This window comes from Calypte anna, chromosome 3 (assembly GCF_003957555.1).
Source record: "Calypte anna isolate BGI_N300 chromosome 3, bCalAnn1_v1.p, whole genome shotgun sequence".
NCBI lineage: Eukaryota > Metazoa > Chordata > Aves > Apodiformes > Trochilidae > Calypte > Calypte anna.
Genome location: NC_044246.1, coordinates 31,641,729 through 31,658,933, shown reverse-complemented (window position 1 = coordinate 31,658,933; position 17,205 = coordinate 31,641,729). Strand labels below are relative to the sequence as shown.

The following is a 17,205-nucleotide window of genomic DNA, read 5'->3' as shown; positions in this document are numbered from 1 at the left end:
TAAAGTTGCTTTTCTTCCCAGGGAGATTATATGTAGGGTAATCTATGACTCCATTACAATAAAGACACGCTTTTAAAATAGCAGGTGAGGGGGAAGGAGAGAAGCAGTGAACAAATGAAAATTAAAAAGACTGTATGAGGGCAATGCTGGTTTTTCTGGATCAGCTGTCAAACTTTAGGCTTTTTTTGTTTATTTTGGGGGGAGTGTGCATTGTTTCCTTGCTCTGATTCATGCACCAGGCCATTTGTTTTATAAAAACCTAAAAACACAAAAGTAACTCAGCTAGCCTGGTTTCCACCCAGGGTGGTATGCGAGAGTCTGTGTTTTGCAGCAAAATTGTGTTGTTTTATAGGAGTCTCATATAGCTGCCTGTGCAAAATCCTGTTTGTGTTTGCTCACCACATGTTCCAGCTGACAACACCATATTTATTCCTCTCCTGTTAAGTTTCCATGAACTAAAATGGCAGCATATTTCAAGGGGTTTTTAGGAGCTAAATGCAATGCCTGCTTACATCCCCAAAGAAAGAGTAAAAGGTGTGAGAGTATGTAAAGTCCTAGGCTTCAATAAATGAATAATAAAATCTTAGCAATGTTGGTGATAGGATGTGTTTTAGTTAATTGTGAAGTTGGTGAGTGCGGGGCCCTACATGTGCATGTCAGAGGTCTGTGTCTTCTTTCCTAAGCAGTGCTCACCTGAAGGTTCTGTCCTTGCATTGCTGGCATAAAACCTAATTCATCAGTTGCTCTCACAACTTTCCAACAACCAAAATGCTAAAGTAACCTTTCAGAGGGCTCGTAGATCAGTTTATTTCTATAATGGCTGTTACAAAATATGTCAAACAATTATTTGGATTTGAAGATTACTCTGAAGAATAAGTTGTTATTAGAGATGTGTGAGGTGACACTCTTTTGGCTTACTTTAAAGAAGGATTGCATAGAAGGGAGGAAAACTGCCTGGCATGGGAATAGGTTCTCTGGGCCCAGTTGAGTCATTTGAAGCACTTTACTGCTTGTGCCTTGGCTGGGAATATGTATTTCAGCCTAAGTAACTACACTGGTGTCTTCTGAAAAATAACTATTGGTAATCCTGGTTCCACACCATTTTTTCAATGTTTCTACCCCTGTTTTACCTCCTTAAGACCCCATTTTCAGCTTCCTAATTTTCAGCAGTTTGGGCTGGTATATTTTCAGTGTCAGAAGTCTGTCTCTAGCTGTTTTTTTGTTGGTTTTGTTTTGGTTTTTCTTAACTTTTTTTTTTTTTTTTTTTTGTAAAAAAAATGTACTGTTTTTGAGAAGCTGGCTAGGGGAATTACATTGTTCCTTAGTGTTTATAAATTATGGGAGGCTCTAGGTTGGTACATAGTATAATGAGTGGAAACTGTTGTGGGAAATGAGAGGAAAACAGTGGAGACCTTTGAAAGGTCTTGTATGAAGTTGCAGCAGCAGTGGAGAGGAGGTATTTTCACAGCTGTATTTTGTTTGGAGTTAGGGAAGCTGACACTCTGACTGTAGCATGAGAGCTGCTGATAGTGGATCCAGAAGGATGTCAAGACCTGGAAAAAAATAACTGATGGTGGGAAGTCTGAGATGAATTTTTGAGTCTTAGAGAGGACAGTAATGCCACAATAGAGAGACCTGATGGGTGTCCCAAAATGATGTCACACCACAGGCACTGAATCTCTCAGCAATCTGCTATGGCCACTGGCAAAAGGTTTTCACCTTCATTGCAGAGCAGCAAGTTGATCATTCCTGCTGCAGTGCAGGTCAGTTGAGCATGCTCCTTGTGTGAAGGCTGCACTCAGATTGAAATATATTTGATGTTAGCATTATACTGATTTTTGGGTGTTCTTTGAAATAGAATTGCTTTCCTACAAGAGTCCATTTGAAGGAGAGTTCATTATTCATCAGAAAGTGCCCTCTCTCTCTTTGGATGAGAAGTTAGGACACTTTGTAGAAGTGTTAAGCTCTTTATGAGTAACAAAGATGTGGATGGTATAGCCCATTCACATACTTGGCTCTCTGTCCTGGTGATTTTTACACTGCTGTTTTACACTGTTTCTATTTGTGCACATGTGCCTGGTTCCTTACTTTTTAGGTATCTGACTTGAGAAATATTTGTCCAATTTACTCTCTGACAATGACCTCCTTCAAGATGCAACCTGTTAGATAGCTTTAAAACATAAGCATTAAAAAAAAAAACACAAAACCTGTGAGCAGTGAACACTTATGCATGGAATGAGATTTGATTATGTTTCTGTGCTGCTTGTGTGAACACATCAACATTATACATCTGAGTAAAGACTGCCAGGCATGCTAAATGGGGCTTACTTAGAAGTGAGTTTTGCAATATGTTGCTGACTGGGAACTCAATAATTTAATTTCAGAATCACTATATTTAGAGAACCTCTGCTGTAAAGGGACAGAAATCCCATGTGAAGAAAGACAACCACAAGAAAATGACTGAGATCTAGATGTTCTTGCCTTGTGAGAATATTTTTTTCTTATGGAAACATAACACGTAAAAGTAAACTAAGCTATAATTATATATAAGTTAATATTTAATCTTATAATATACAGAAAACCTTACTTCTAGATTTTGTAATAGAGGAGAAGATACTTCTCAAGTATTAAATGTGTGTAAGATAACAGGGGGGGGAGGTGTATTCCTGCTTTCTCAGCTATAAGAAAGTGAGAAGAATCCATGTTCAGTAGTTAGTTACTCATGAATTTTTCATAAACTCATATTAACAACTGCTGCTGTTGGCAGTTAGATAACATTAAACAGTAGCCAGGTTTAGCTATAGAGGGTCTTCAAGCTTTCTTTTGTGTAGAACAATAGATAAATCTCTAGATCAGATTTCTCTAGGAAGATTTCTTTGTCATTATTGGTCATCAAATGTCATCTTTCTAAGAAACTAATACATAATAAAGGATGAAGATTGGATTTTTCATCTATCTGAACGTTACTTTCAGCACGCAGCAGTGTCTTTAATCTGTATCTCAGCCAAGCTCAATGGAAAATTGTAGAAATTAAATACTGTCACTGAAATGACCCCGTGAAATATTGTAGAATTACACCACTGTGCCTGTTACATGATTAGGACAAAAAGCCTATTTTTACCTTTCAGCAACAGTATAAAAGTACTGCCATAAATCTCTGGCATTTAAAAGAGCATTATTATTCTTACAAAAAAGACTCTAAGTCGTACCCTGAAAATAATATACCACCTAATAATATAATGTAATAATGCATCTTAAGTTCTACTATCTTGTAGTATGTCTCAGTATGAATACCTTTGTTTTATCTTTTTTGGTTAGGACTCTCCCAACCAGTCAAGCAAAGCAGAGGTTGCTGCTGCTAGGTATTTGTATGGCTATGTGTAAGTACAGTAAAAAAGTTCTCTTAATGCATGTGTACACTGAAAGGCTGAATTTAGATATTTAGATAACGGCTATTATGGGGAGATAGTCTACATTGCACAGATGTTTTTCATATATTTTAAGATGTCTCCTGTGAGAAACATGGTCTGCAGGAGGCAGCGTGAGTGGTGTTTAGAGATCTATTACACTGCCACATCTGAGTGGTGGCATCCTGATGTGGTTGTCCAAGCTAAATAAAACACAGGAAAATGATATAAAAAGAAAGAACACGCCTAGGTAATTGTTACCAGTGGTGAATGTTTGCATCTCAGAGTTCATAAGTGTGGTCAAAACACCCAAGAGCAGTCTTAAATAAACAGTTACCCAAGTGAGTCAAAATGCATTTTAGACCTCGGTACCTTCATCAAGTTGAAATCCTCACCCATTAGGTTAGCAGTTTATATAGAAAGTGAAAATCTTTTTAGGATAGGTATAGAGCATAAGAGAAGTAATGCCAATTTGAAGACTTCTGTTGAGGTTGATGGAATTTGGACTGTTTGTGTACTTGTATGACACTGCATCCAATGTAGTTATCATAGAATCATAGAATCCTTGGGGTTGGAAGGGACCTCGAAAGATCATCTAGTCCAACCCCCCCTGCCAGAGCAGGGCCACCTAGATCTTGTGTCTTATTTTTAAACATACAGTTTCAATATAGAGGTTCCTAAAACACAAAGCACTTGCACTGAGAAATCTTCGTCACTCAGATGCATTTAAAGAGTTAAAATGTCTTATGAACAGTGTGAAAATTGAGCAGTTTGGCCAAACCATTTATAGTAATGGAAAATATTTGTATTAAATCATATTGATGTCTAGAAAACCATCTGAAACTTAAGTATTTCTTGTAATAGAAGTTAATAAAACTTTATGCTAATCTGTCATAATGAAGAAATAGCTCATCTGGGTACAGTGTGTTCCTTATCTGACCTACATAGATACTCTGTTTTGCAGTTATAGGCTTCTAGCACGCCTTGGCAAGAAATGCTACTTGCAATTTTGTACCTGTTTAGCCTTTTAAGGATGGGAAGCTAATAATGGGTAAACAATTAGAATTATTTTTTTAATTGGATCTTCAGGGGAGAAAGCAATACAAAGAGACAGTTCTTACATAGGGTACTCTTTTCAAGGGTTATATAAGGAAGAGTTTTACAGTGATTCTCTTGTGGTGCAAAAAAGATACGGTAGAGAGGAGGAAAAGGAGATGGACTTCTAAAAGGGCTCTTTTTTATTTTCAGTTGTACTTTTTTTACTTTTTGAAATCAGATAGAAAGAGACAATGAACTCTGAAGAAAGCAGAAAACCATACAGCCATACATCTTGATCCTGCAGGCTACCTCATATGGGGGGTCCATTATCTTTAATGCAGCTTTCTCTGTAAAGATGTGTGACAAAATCATAGCAACTGTATGACCTGAGATGTTATGAAAAGTACATATAAGGAAAACTCATTTGGCCTTAGCACAATAAAAATATGAACAACTCTTTAGAGCTTTATGTGACCAATGGTCTGCGAAGCGTGTTCTTTTCTTCTCTGCTAGGAAGGTGCCGCGGGGGTCAGACCACAGACTTAGGCAGCTTCTTGGAAATGTGCCTCCAGGGATAGAAACTTCAAACCCAACGCCCAACAAACAACCCATTCTGGAGAGCATTTGCACTGTAGTACTTACAATACTAATAATAGTAATAAAAATCCTCCTTGAATAACTGGCAACTTGTTTTACAAAATTCCTTAGATTTCTTTCCCAAGATGGCCTGTGCAGGGGAAAAAAAAAAAAAAAAAAGATGTGTATCTGAAAATATCTGTATAAATGCAATGGGCAGGAATAAAGCTTGCAAGTTGGGTTAAGTTTAAATAATAAAATCCTTGTCTCTGGAAAGACATCATGTAGCAGAGCAGAGCTGATGTCTGCCATTGATGTAATCAGAAACTCCTGAGACTGGTGTCGTCTGAGAAGGTGTAAGGACCAATAGACAGATTCCCTGGAGTTTGTAGGCTGAATGGCAGAGTGAAGTGGGACTAGGAGGCCTCATGTGTGATAGTGTCTTCATTGAAGCTTCATCATTACATCCTTTGTCCAGCCCTCAACCACACCTCTAAATTGTCATCACTTGGATAAGCAAAGCCTTGCAGGGAGAAGATTTATCTGTGGAGTTGTAGTCCTGCACTTCAGATGTGCAGAGGGAGGTCTCTTGCATTCCTTGTGGTGCTCTCTGTGCAGGACAGTGTGTGCATTGATAGGGGAGATGTCATGGCCCTGCCACCATCTCTTGTCCCACAGTTTCTTCCTGTACATTGTGCATTCTGTGGGGTAGAGGTAAAAAAAGTTGTCACTTTTGAGGGCCTGCAAATACCCTCGTGTCTATCTGTCACTCTGGAGTAGAAAGGGGAAATAAAGTAACACTAAGCCTTAAGAAGTTTCTTCGTATGGCCGTCAATTAAAACGGATTTTTTCCCAAGCTAGTGAAACTACTGCTGTACAATCAGCTGGAGTGGGAAGATCTTTCAGAATAGTTTTTACAAAGTGATTAAAAAAATTCAAAGGAAGAGAACTGGTATTCACCTCCTATCATCTCTTCCCCCCCCCCTTTTCTGCCATTTCTTCTTTGTTTCCATTCTGCTTTTATGATGATGTTGTTCTTATCCGAATTGAAATTTTTATGCTTGTTTTTACTGAATTGCATCTTCTGTTTTCAGTCCATTAGTTTAACTGAGCATCATCTTTCTGTGTTCATGCCAGTGTTTCAGCAGATGTCAAATCCCTTCATTTGCTATTGTTACAACTTTTAATACTGGTGCTCCTTAATGTAGTTTTTCCAGCCATAGATAAGAATATTGAGTGATAGTACCCAGAACAACATCCAGACTGCTAGATTTAAAAAAAAAATGTAGAGAGAAATAGGGCTGGAATAGGAGATGGTTTAATTTGCTTGTTGGTTTTAAAGCAGCACTGGGCAGATGCCTGCCTAATCTGCTCTGGGCGGTCTCCAGTGGTGGGTGTTCTGCATCCTCCTGACTTGGTGCAACAATTGTCTGTTTCCAGTTTAAGAGTTTTAGGTTTTGATCATTACTTTCCAGAGTGTTGTCCTTTGGCCAGATTTTCACTCATTCTCTGTTAATTCTCAGAGATAGCTGTCAATGCAGCCTGCCAGAGGTAGTTTTCCAAGTATGCTACCTGAATATCATTAAGCTTAGCTTATTTCCAAATATTAGATGTTTCTGACTACTCTCTAACTGATTAGTTTTTATGCTTCACAGATCCTACCTGTATTCAGCCATAGCAAATATTAACAAATATTATTGGTCTCTTTTCCCAGGCAACTCTCAGCAAGACAATAGGGCACGGTCTTAAGTTGTGCCGAAGGAGGTTTAGGTTGGATATTAGAAAGAATTTCTTTACCGAAAGGGTGGTCAGGCATTGGAATGGGCTGTCCAGGGAAGTAGTGGATTCTCCGTCCCTGGAGATATTTAAAAAGAGACTGGATGTGGCACTCAGTGCCATGGTCTAGTAACTGCAGTGGTAGTGGATCAAGGGTTGGACTTGATGATCTCTGAGGTCCCTTCCAACCCAGCCAATTCTATGATTCTATGATTTTTCTAAGCTTCTAGTTTTTAAGTTGCTGTCCTCAGTTCCCTTCCTGCCTTTGGACCACATAGCTTCATGACATGATGACTAAGAATACCTTATTATTTCAGATGTCTAAAAATCTCTGAAGTTTCTAAGGATGTCCACTGGGAGGTTAAAATATATGTATATATATACACTCTAGAAAATGCAGGAGGCTGAGAATAAACTGTGAAAATCACACCCAGTCTATTGTTTCTGGCAGTCATGTCTAGCCTGGGTACAGCCTGCCAGCCATGGGCATATCCTGTTCAAGCTAATGCTCCTACTGATGGAGCCTCCCCAGTGTTTTTTACAGGGAAAAATTTTACATGGCAGAAAGAAAAGAGTAAGGAAATTGCATAGAATAAAATATCTGGTGCTGGGAAGCCATGAACTGATTTTGATAATGGGTGGCTTTCCAGTTTCTTGCTTAAATAACATTATTCTGGAAGCAGACCCGAACTGATGCTCTTCTGATTACTTGCTAGAAATGTCATTAGTTGTGGGGGAGTTGTTGTACAAAGCCTTGATTTCCAGACCAGAAGACTCCTCAGACAACTCCTAAACTGTTCCTTTCCTTTAGACATCAAATGATCTAAAGAATGGTATGCCAGTAAAGGTTGTACTGGCACCTGGACATTTCAGATGGTGACCAAGTGAAGAGAACAAAGCAGGATTTTCACAGGGCCCATTAAATTTGGCAGCAGATGGATCCCTACTCCTTAGGACTGCTGCTTGTGATTCCTACCAAGGGAAAACCCTGCTCCAAGCAAATAGTCAAAACTCCACATTTTCCATATTAGCTCTCTCCCTTCATCTTTACTCAGTTCTTTCTGCATGATACCTAATTTTTTCAAATGGAGTGATCCTGGTTTTGTTGCTTCATTGCATACATAAACCCATTTATATTGTATTCCCATACACCCCAGTCATTTTTTTTTTATAGGGTTTCTCCAGCATTGCAGTTATTCTTGTTTTCTGTGGTTGTGAACTGGACACAGTAATATTTTTCCTTAATCCTGGTGAGTGATCATCTTTCTCTGTATAAACTTGGCTTGCTTCAAGCAAAGCCCCCACACTTCAGTGATTCCAAGAAAAAAGGAACATAACCACAAGGTTTCCTCAAAAATTTTGCATACAGCTGATGCATGTACCCTCAAAGATAACAAATTATGGAAAAATTTGGCCTGCTTCCATGTATTCACCATGATCTGCAATAATGTTGATGATTTTTTATTTTTCCTTAGAGTCTGGAGGAGTCTTTCAGTTCAGTCAGCTCCAGTGTACTGTTAAGTATGTTTGTGAAATGCATAATACCACTATTTGAGACTATTTTCTGGCTTGTTTCTAATGCCTTAGACTTTCACACTTATAGGAGGGCAAAATATATTATAAGGCAGAACATTTCGTTTTTAAACAATATATACTCCTCTCCAGGAAAAATAATCAAGATGTGTCTTGGGCAACAGACAAGAGCAATGATGTCTTCAGTAAAGCTTTATTAAAGCATTTCAGAAAAGACATCCTAGTAATGTGATGTTGAGTCATTGGTTGCTTCAGGGCAATGGACTAGATTCTTAATGAGGAAAAATTATCTCGTCTTGTATTGCTTTATCACCACAGAAGGCATCTTATCTTCTGGCACTTAATGATGTCAAACACATGCTGTCTTTGCCACAGCATATAAGAGCTACATAATAGTGTTCTCCGTTCTGTGCAAGTTTGTTATGTTGATGTAGTTACAGTAAAGACTTGAGCTTATGAATAGTGGCTTCAGTGTTTATGGTATTCATTCCTAAGTCCCTTATTGTTACTGTGCAATTTTCCTTTTTGTACTACTTTCATCATGTCCTAGTAAGCAATAATGTATAGGTTGGCATTACCATGGTATTTCTACATTTTTGTAATAGTTACAATGCTGAATTTTTCTTTTGTTTTTAAATACAGCCTAGTCTGGTGTGTATTTTCTGCCAGGTGACCCTACATGTGCAAGCTGCATCCTGTCTTAAGTTCATAAAATTTTTAAATATCCAACTCAGGAGTCTTGCTTAGTGATCTTTTAATGGCCTACTCTTATGATAAAAAGTCATGTTCTCGGAGGTTTTCTGCAGAAATATTCTGGCCTCAGTGAACATTTTCAAGATGCTTCTATGTTCATTAAGTTTCCTTTAATGTGACTTCTGCTTTGCAAGCAGAATGGAAAACCCCAATTCTATTATAAGACAATCAGTGAATTTGTGCAAGGCTCTTGTGAGTGAGGAACTAACCGTGGGACCCCAGAGCCCCAGTGCCCACTCCACTCCATTGCAGATGGGTTTGTCAAGTTATTTTAGTGTGTTTTTACTCAGGGTATGGCATGAATCATACAGCAAAAGGTTTCACTTTTATTACTGAAAAAAAAATACTCATTTTAAACATGAACCCGAAAGAATTCAGACTATTGAATTGATGTGGCATACTATGGATGCTGAGATGGGTGCTGGTTCATACACCTAAGGAGCAGAAATCGGAGATCAGGGGAAGGGAACTAGCTCAGCACGAGGTGTTTGGTGCAGCATAAGGGAGTGGGAAATGTCTGCAGCTTTGATTCCTTGGTTCTTTGCAAGCTATTCTGATGTGGTTTCAAATCGGTACTCTTTATTTCATGTCTGTCTAGTAATTAGTTTCTGTCCCCTTAGCTGCTTCTGGCTTTGAGCAAGCAACTGCAATGAAAAAGACCTTTATAAAATCAGTCAAAATTACTTCAGTAGGAGTTAACTCTGACAGAGACCTTTACTGATGTCCCTCCACCCATACCAGCAAGGGTCACTGTTACATGAACCCCTGGAACAAGCACTGCCCCTGCCCTCCACCCTTACTGGCACAGGTCTGCCTGTGCCAGTAAAAAAGAACACCTGAGAGAGAGCTCTGATGACACTGAATGCTTTTCAAACTAATCTGGGAGAAGAGCCTTCCACAAAAGCTCAAGTAGCCAATTCTTCAAAAGTAGCCCTTCCTTCATCACAAGAGGAGGAATCAGAGCAAAAGACAACCATTTGATCCTTTTCTCTGAAGGACTTGTGGAGCATCAGAAACTCAGCCAAAAGAAAGGTGAAACACATATCACCTGGTTACTTTAGTGCTGGGATAGTGGGGCCAACACCACTGAATGAAATAACAGAGAAACCAGACAGCTGGTAAGCTTTATCAGAGATGGCAGAATTAATGAGGTGGTTGGGAAGAAATTAAACACTCTCAGGCCCTGAAGATGGCTCCTGGCAGCTGTGAAGGGAAGGTAGCCTTTTGAAGATGATATCAAATGTTACCTGATCAAGTGGACTACCATAAGGTATCAAATACCCAAGATCTGTCTGTGAGAGGTGATTTCTGGTAACTGGTGAGTGAATGTTGATCCTGATGCCATGCCCTTCCCCCAGCCCTGGTTAAAGAAGTTGGTGCAGAGTTCACCATTAGCATGCTCACATCTGTCAACAAATATCGAAGCCTGAATGAAGGTTTATCCTGCTCCTCCCAAACCAGGACAGTGGATACAGTAGTACTGGAATGTGCTGTAAAAACAAACAAACAAACAAACAAAAAAACCCCAAGCCTCAAACACACAACAAAACCAAACCCATAATGGGAGCAGAAATCCAGCCTTTAAGATGCCTGTTCTAGGGCAAGAGTATTTTGATTCAACTTTGGTCATCATAAAATTGCAAAGGAAGGAAAATGCAAGCTTGCATGCTAAGAACATTGCTTACTGATCCAGAAGGGTGAAGCTGGTTAGGTTACTGACTCCTTAATTTTAAAATTTCTGACTATCTCAGAAAGGCTTCTGTAATATAGGTCTCAGACACTCTATGCTGCTCTCTAAGGCACTGTACAAACTGTGACTGTAATGATCTGTTTTCTCAAGTCTTTTTTTCTCTATGGCAAAAAAGGGATTGCTAAAGATATAGTTTATATATATGTAGTTAATTTATTATTATTGTTATTATTGTTATTATTATTATTTTGGTAGTTTTGCCTATGTTTTGGGGAGGCAAGAAATACATCAATAATGGATCTTTAATACCAATTATAAAACTCAAATTTTGCTACTGTTTAACAAATATGTAGTTCTTATGTAATGTTTATGGCATTTCTAATGTGTTAACTTGTTTAAACAACAAAAATAGTTTTCAGCAAACATCTGTTTTAGCATGGATCTAACTGAAACAATTTTTCTGACACAATGAGAAAACCATAAAAGTTATTTGTATCGGTAACAATGGCAGGCATTGGGACACGTTGGGAAAGCTCCTGGTTAATCCTTTCCGAGGGTTTCAGAAAGCAGAGTTGCAGAGAAGACAGCCTATGTGTGTCTGTGTGTATTTTATATATTAAATAAATATACTTATTTAATCATATTATTGTATATTAAATTTTTTAAAATGTTTAATATATTTTATATTTTGGTGTGTGTAAGGGATACAGAATTTGAAATAGTTGCCTTTTTACTGTAGCTGAGAAGGGAGCATATAAAAATATAATTTTTTTTTTTTTTTCTGAAGCTTTTTGTGTGATATAAAAGAGTATCTTGAAAGGGCAGGTATACTTGTATCAGAATGCAACTCCCATTCAGTCAGTACTGTTTGGGAATAAAAAGGTAGCTTGGATGTTGAGGAAAATCCATGTGAGAAGAGAGCTAAGTGTATACTTGTCAACTCCCATCAGACCAAAATCTGATGAAGGCCTTTGATACTTTGTTATTTATGAAATATTTTTGAGGTTAACTGTGCTGGCTTTCTTAAAATGTGTAAGGATGCAGATGACATTTTATGTCGAGCACGTAATAGAATGCCTTGATTATTTAATTAAAGCTGCTTTGGCTCATTTAGTTTTTGCTAAAATTACAACGTGCATCTAATCTTTCATGTTATGTAGCAAAACAGTTTCGTTTTTCTCTTATTAATAAAAAAGGGGATATTTATCTTCCTTGAATTATTTGACACCTCAGAATTAATGGGATAGAGAAACACTGGTTCAACTAATTGGCAAGTTTTGAAGTTGCACTAGATCACTTTTGTTTATCTCCATCCTTCTTCTTTTTGTAGGAAATTCCACTTACTTGGATGACCACGGACCACCCCCTCAAAAGGTGAGCTGCTGTTATTTTTATTTTTGCTTTCTTCTTGTTTTTTTTTTTTTATTTTTGGTTTGTAACCACTGGTATGTTTACTTGTGTGCAAAGCAACTGCTGGGTTTACATCAACAGCACTTGACCTTTCCTACTTTTTCCACTCAGTCTTTTCAGGCATTTGTAAGTAGCTGGTATAAATCCCTGTGTGATTAAACTAATGGAATTTTTGTCATTAAGTCAAGGGGAGGCAGGATTTTAGTGATGTTTTCTCTGTCAGCACATGCATGCAAAAGCAAGACCACCACAGTTGGAGTTCATAAGGCGAGTGAAGATGGACTTTTTGCTAGCAGTACTTTCTAGAACATGGGCTTTGCTGCAGGTGCAATGTTTTCAGGTAGAGCACTTAATGGATGTGCATAATGAGCCCTTTTATAGGGCAAAATTGTCATTTAACTTTTAAAAAAACTAGAGCAGGAAGAAGGTGGGAGATGCTGTGATTATGTATTTAATAATAATTAGCCATAGGCTAATTTATGTAATATAGTCTTTGGGTTTATTTGAATTTGGGTTTCTTTTATATTAATCTTTTCATGTCACATTGTTTTAATGGAACATAAATGCTTTTTTAAGTCCTATTGGTATTTAAGAAGAAATCTTATCTTTTTTAAAAGTCCCCCACGAAAAGGTGAGTCACTTTGATCACTTCTAGGCAAAAAGTGGAGTCTGCTGATGAAAGGGTCTTTTTTTCCTTAACAATGCAGGATTCCCACCAGTGACTGATGTGGGTGAGCTAGAACAGTTGCTTGAAAAGGTGTCTATCTTCTAGTTTAGTTTTCAGACAGATTATTTTGCTGATGTGGCACACCATGAATGCTAGTGCAGCAGGCGAGAGTGAGTAGTTGGAGATGAAGAACCACTATCTCTGATGGTAGTTCTCAACCATCTCTGCACAAACTGTACATGAAATGACATCTTGAGCCACCCATTTAAAACATCTTGTGGTTTAAATGCTCAACCACGTGTCCCTCAGTGTAGTGAAACAGCTGGCTTTTGATCAGCAGAAGGAGGGTACTGTGGAAAGCTTTTCAACTTGGCTTAGTGAATCCGGGTAATCTGGGTTTCTTCACCTCTTTTGCTGCAAACTATGTATCCATGGGATCTGTGGGTCTGTGGAATCTTCAGATGATAGGTGGAAATCTGTTAGACTCTCAAAGTTCAGATGGGTCACTTAAAAGGATGATGTGCATCTGATTTTCTTCTTCTCAACACAAATTTCTCATTTTTAATACATGCACAGATACAAAACCAAATGGATGTAGACAGAATTGACAAAGTTAACTTAAATGGGCCAAGGGGGGAATCAAAAGCTGAAGAGATTTTTTCACACTGAAAAATTGACTTAATACCCTCTTGTGGTCTTGAACAATTTTTTTTGTTGAGTGCCATCTGCTTTTCTTGCTCAGAAGTACAGGCAGATGCATGAAGTAAAATTTTGTTTGTCAGAAGAGTAAAGCAGTGCTTATTCTGGAGCTGTATTTTTCACACATCAAAATTTAGAAATGCCGAGCTAGATGTGGTTGTAAGGAAAAGTCTGTAGTCTAGCTCAAAATTTTTAACCTTGAAAACTTGATTCAGATTTTTGTCTTTTTGCTTTAGGAATTTTGTGTTCACAATTAATGGTGCTGTGGAAGGAAGCTGTACTCCAATGGGCAATAGCAGTTGGATATATTTAGCCAACCCAAAACTTTCCTGTTTACATGATGAAAATTTCTGTTGCCTGTCTAAACATGTAATTTTGAGCTATGTTTGCACAGCTTCATCCAGCTGCAGCTCAGCTATCTGTATAAATGCCAGCTGATTAGGTACCTACATGATTGATTGATTGGTTGGTTGTGTATGTACTCTTTGATTTGCTCCTTGCAGTCACTAAATTTTCTGAACTTCCTCTGTAATCATTCAGGCACTGTAACACGCTGCCCAAGGCAGAGGTGGAGTCACCATCCCTGGAGTTGTAGAGTCATAGAACTTAGGGATATGGCTTAGTTGAGGACTTGTCAGTGTTAGGTTAGTGGTTGGACTCCATGATCTTGAAGATCTTTTACAACCAAGTTTATTCTGTGATTGTGTGACCCTCACTACTAAAAGCTTAGTAAATAGCTCAGGGAAATAACAGACTATAGCCTTGAATAAGTTACTACAGATATTTTGCTTTTTGAAGTACTCACCTGTGTTTAGAATCACTGATAAGAGATGGATGCATACATTTTGATCATCTCTTGGACACATGTGCAAGTCTGCTTGTTCCTAGGTGGGGTTTTTTGGTTTGTTTCTCATTCTTCTAATCAAAACATGGGTGGGGATAGGTAAAAGGCAAATAATTCCTGGTATTTACTTAGAGTCATGTTTTGCACAGAGATGCTCTTGCTTTCTAAATTTCACACGTTACTTTCTAAGGGCAATTATTTACCCTCCCACTGCTTCAGCTCTGAATTTTGTGCTCTGCCTGTATAAGTGAAAATAATTGTCATTATTTTTCATGTACATTTAATAAAATAATGCCATTTAAAAAATGTAAATTATTTCTCCACTTGTTTCATTTTATTAAAGGCAGTATAAAATAAATGAAAAATACTGGGAGTAGTTATTATATGTTCTCTTTAAATTGTGTTCTCATTCCTTATAAATTGCAGTATCTCAGGGGAAGAAACACCTGATTTCTTCAGAAGATTTCTCCCTTGTCTATCATTTGTAATAGACTGGAATCCTGCTGGAGCTACAGGTGGTGAAAATAATATAGCACATCAGTATTACAGATACTGACAAAAGCTAGAATTAAATCTGTACTAGTAAGTGTGAATTGTGTCATAAAAGTATTTCAGTAGTTCTGGAGTACTAATTTCTGTTTGTGTGGTTCATATTAATTTCTGGATCAACAATTTTCAGGACAAGAAATTATTTTACTCTGTTATTTACCAAAATAGAGAAGGTGATTAGTTATTTTTTAGTACTTTTTATAGTATATCAGAAAGGTGCTGGTATGGGGAGGCTAGCTGACAGTAAAGGGACAATACAAAGAGACTTGGAAAATTATGGCCTTTGAGTAGTTTTAGATGACACTGGGATTTCTGCTGTGCTCTGGCTCTGCTGGAAGAATTGATTGGGAGCACGCTGTTCATCCTGTAGGTGCTTCTTGGTGTTGTTGCTCCTTTCAGGTGATGACACATTGTCACCAACTAGGTTTGAGTCCGTTACCTGCAGAAGCTGGGATGGCAACTCAGCCCCTTTGGATTCCTCTGAGCGTGCAAAGCGAGAGCACCTCAGAGCCAGCCCATCAGTAATGAGTATGTGGATTACAGTCCAGCATAACTGGCCTGTTTTACAAAATAAAATCCAGTTATAGCTATAATCAATCTTGATTTCATACTGCAATTGACTTAATAAAGTGCCTGCGCAAAATACACTGGAAAAGGCAAGCATGCTGGAGACATTAAAATGAAATGTGCAACTGCTGAGAGGGGCATAAAGTAAAGGGCAGAAGCACAGATGACAGATCCCTGGCAATGGTGAAACCACGAGCTCTTGCACTAGCTGCAGCATGGTAGGTGGTGAGCCACAATAGGTAAAAAAGGGTTAAATCTTAATGTGAAAAAAGACAAGTGCATGCACAGGAATAAAACCTCTCACCACATTCAAATATTGACTCCCAGGGCAAATTTGTGAATATTGCATTGGAAGGATAGAAGCTAGTTTAAGGTAGTTGTTGCTTGAGGGAACACCAGTGCTGTGATGTATTACAAAGTTTTAAAACCAAGCTTAGCTTCTTAGTATCTCTCATTTTGTAAGTAGCCAATATAAACATGTGAGTTGGATGTGATAGGTTTTTCTACTTAAACAGAAAATAACTATACCCATGTATGCTGAGCACATCACAGAGTGTACAAAACCCTGGGCTCAGGAGGAATAACAGTGTTTTTATAATTTACAGTTCCAAGATATGTGTAATCTGTTGCTGCTCTAAAGTCTGGCTTGCACAGTTTTTGCAGTTTAGGGATTTTTTGATATTACATGGACAACCTTCAAGTGGAAAAGTGAGTAATTAAAGTGACACCAGAATTCTTTACCTGAATTCATGCTAGTTCCCACAATGAATACCAGTGTCAGTGAAGCATATACTTTCATCATGTGTTTCCTTTATCTTGCTATGAAATGGGTGCATACAGAAAAGCAACTTCCACGATGTGAGGAACTTTAGAAGAGATGAAAGCACTGCTTTTCACAAGAAAATCAATGAGGGTCTTCCTGTTCTTTTTGTGTTTTAATCTGCATACACTTTTTTCAAGAAGAAAAAGAGTGGTGACTTATGTTCTGCATCCCTTTCTGTGCCAACATCAGTTCTACACACTTTGACTTTTCTAAGGGGCATCCTGAGATGTATTAAAAAGGAATGTCTGCAAGATATGAGGGATAGATGTTCTCTTCAGCACTAAGGTGACAAAATGCAGCACAATACTTAATTTTGATCTCAGAAGAGGTGAACAAATTGCAAACTGTAGAGGAAAACAAGAAGAATGAAGAGGAGGTTGAAAAACATGCTATGATAGGAAGGGCTGAAATGAGAAGATTTGGTTAATAGAGCAGGTTTTGTAATCCAGCAGGGTTGTAACCCCTCCCTAAGCAATTACCTGTTTGGTCGGGTGATTGCCTCTCACCTGCTTTATCTCTTGCCTACAGCCAGTGTTGCTGAGTGATGAGAGCCAGAAGTCTGCTCACACTTCCAGGGGCCACTGAACATCAGTGACCAACAGAAACCACTTACTGAACAACAGCATCTGCTTTTTACCAACCTGTTTACCTCTTTTTTATACATGTACTGAATTTGAATGTTGGTTTAACTTATGTTAAATGTTGCAGTTTGAACCTAGCCAGTAACAAAGGACCATGCAACCACTCACTCCCCTCCCCCTGTTTTGACAGGTGAGGAGGAAATCCACCTAAAACCTCATGGGTCAATACAAGGACTATGAGGGTTCCAATTGCAGTCATGGGCAAAACAGACTCAACTTGGGTGAAAAATCA

General features: G+C 38.2%; 1 protein-coding gene across 1 annotated transcript in view; it reads left to right on the top strand.

Moving 5' to 3' along the window:
• The window catches only part of UST (uronyl 2-sulfotransferase), a 154,409-nt gene that overhangs the window by 48,054 nt on the left and 89,150 nt on the right, over positions 1–17,205 (top strand). Inside the window, exon 2 of the mRNA XM_030448503.1 lies at positions 12,104–12,147. Within this exon, the coding sequence (XP_030304363.1) occupies positions 12,104–12,147 (44 nt within the window). The remainder of the gene's footprint in view (positions 1–12,103; positions 12,148–17,205) is intronic.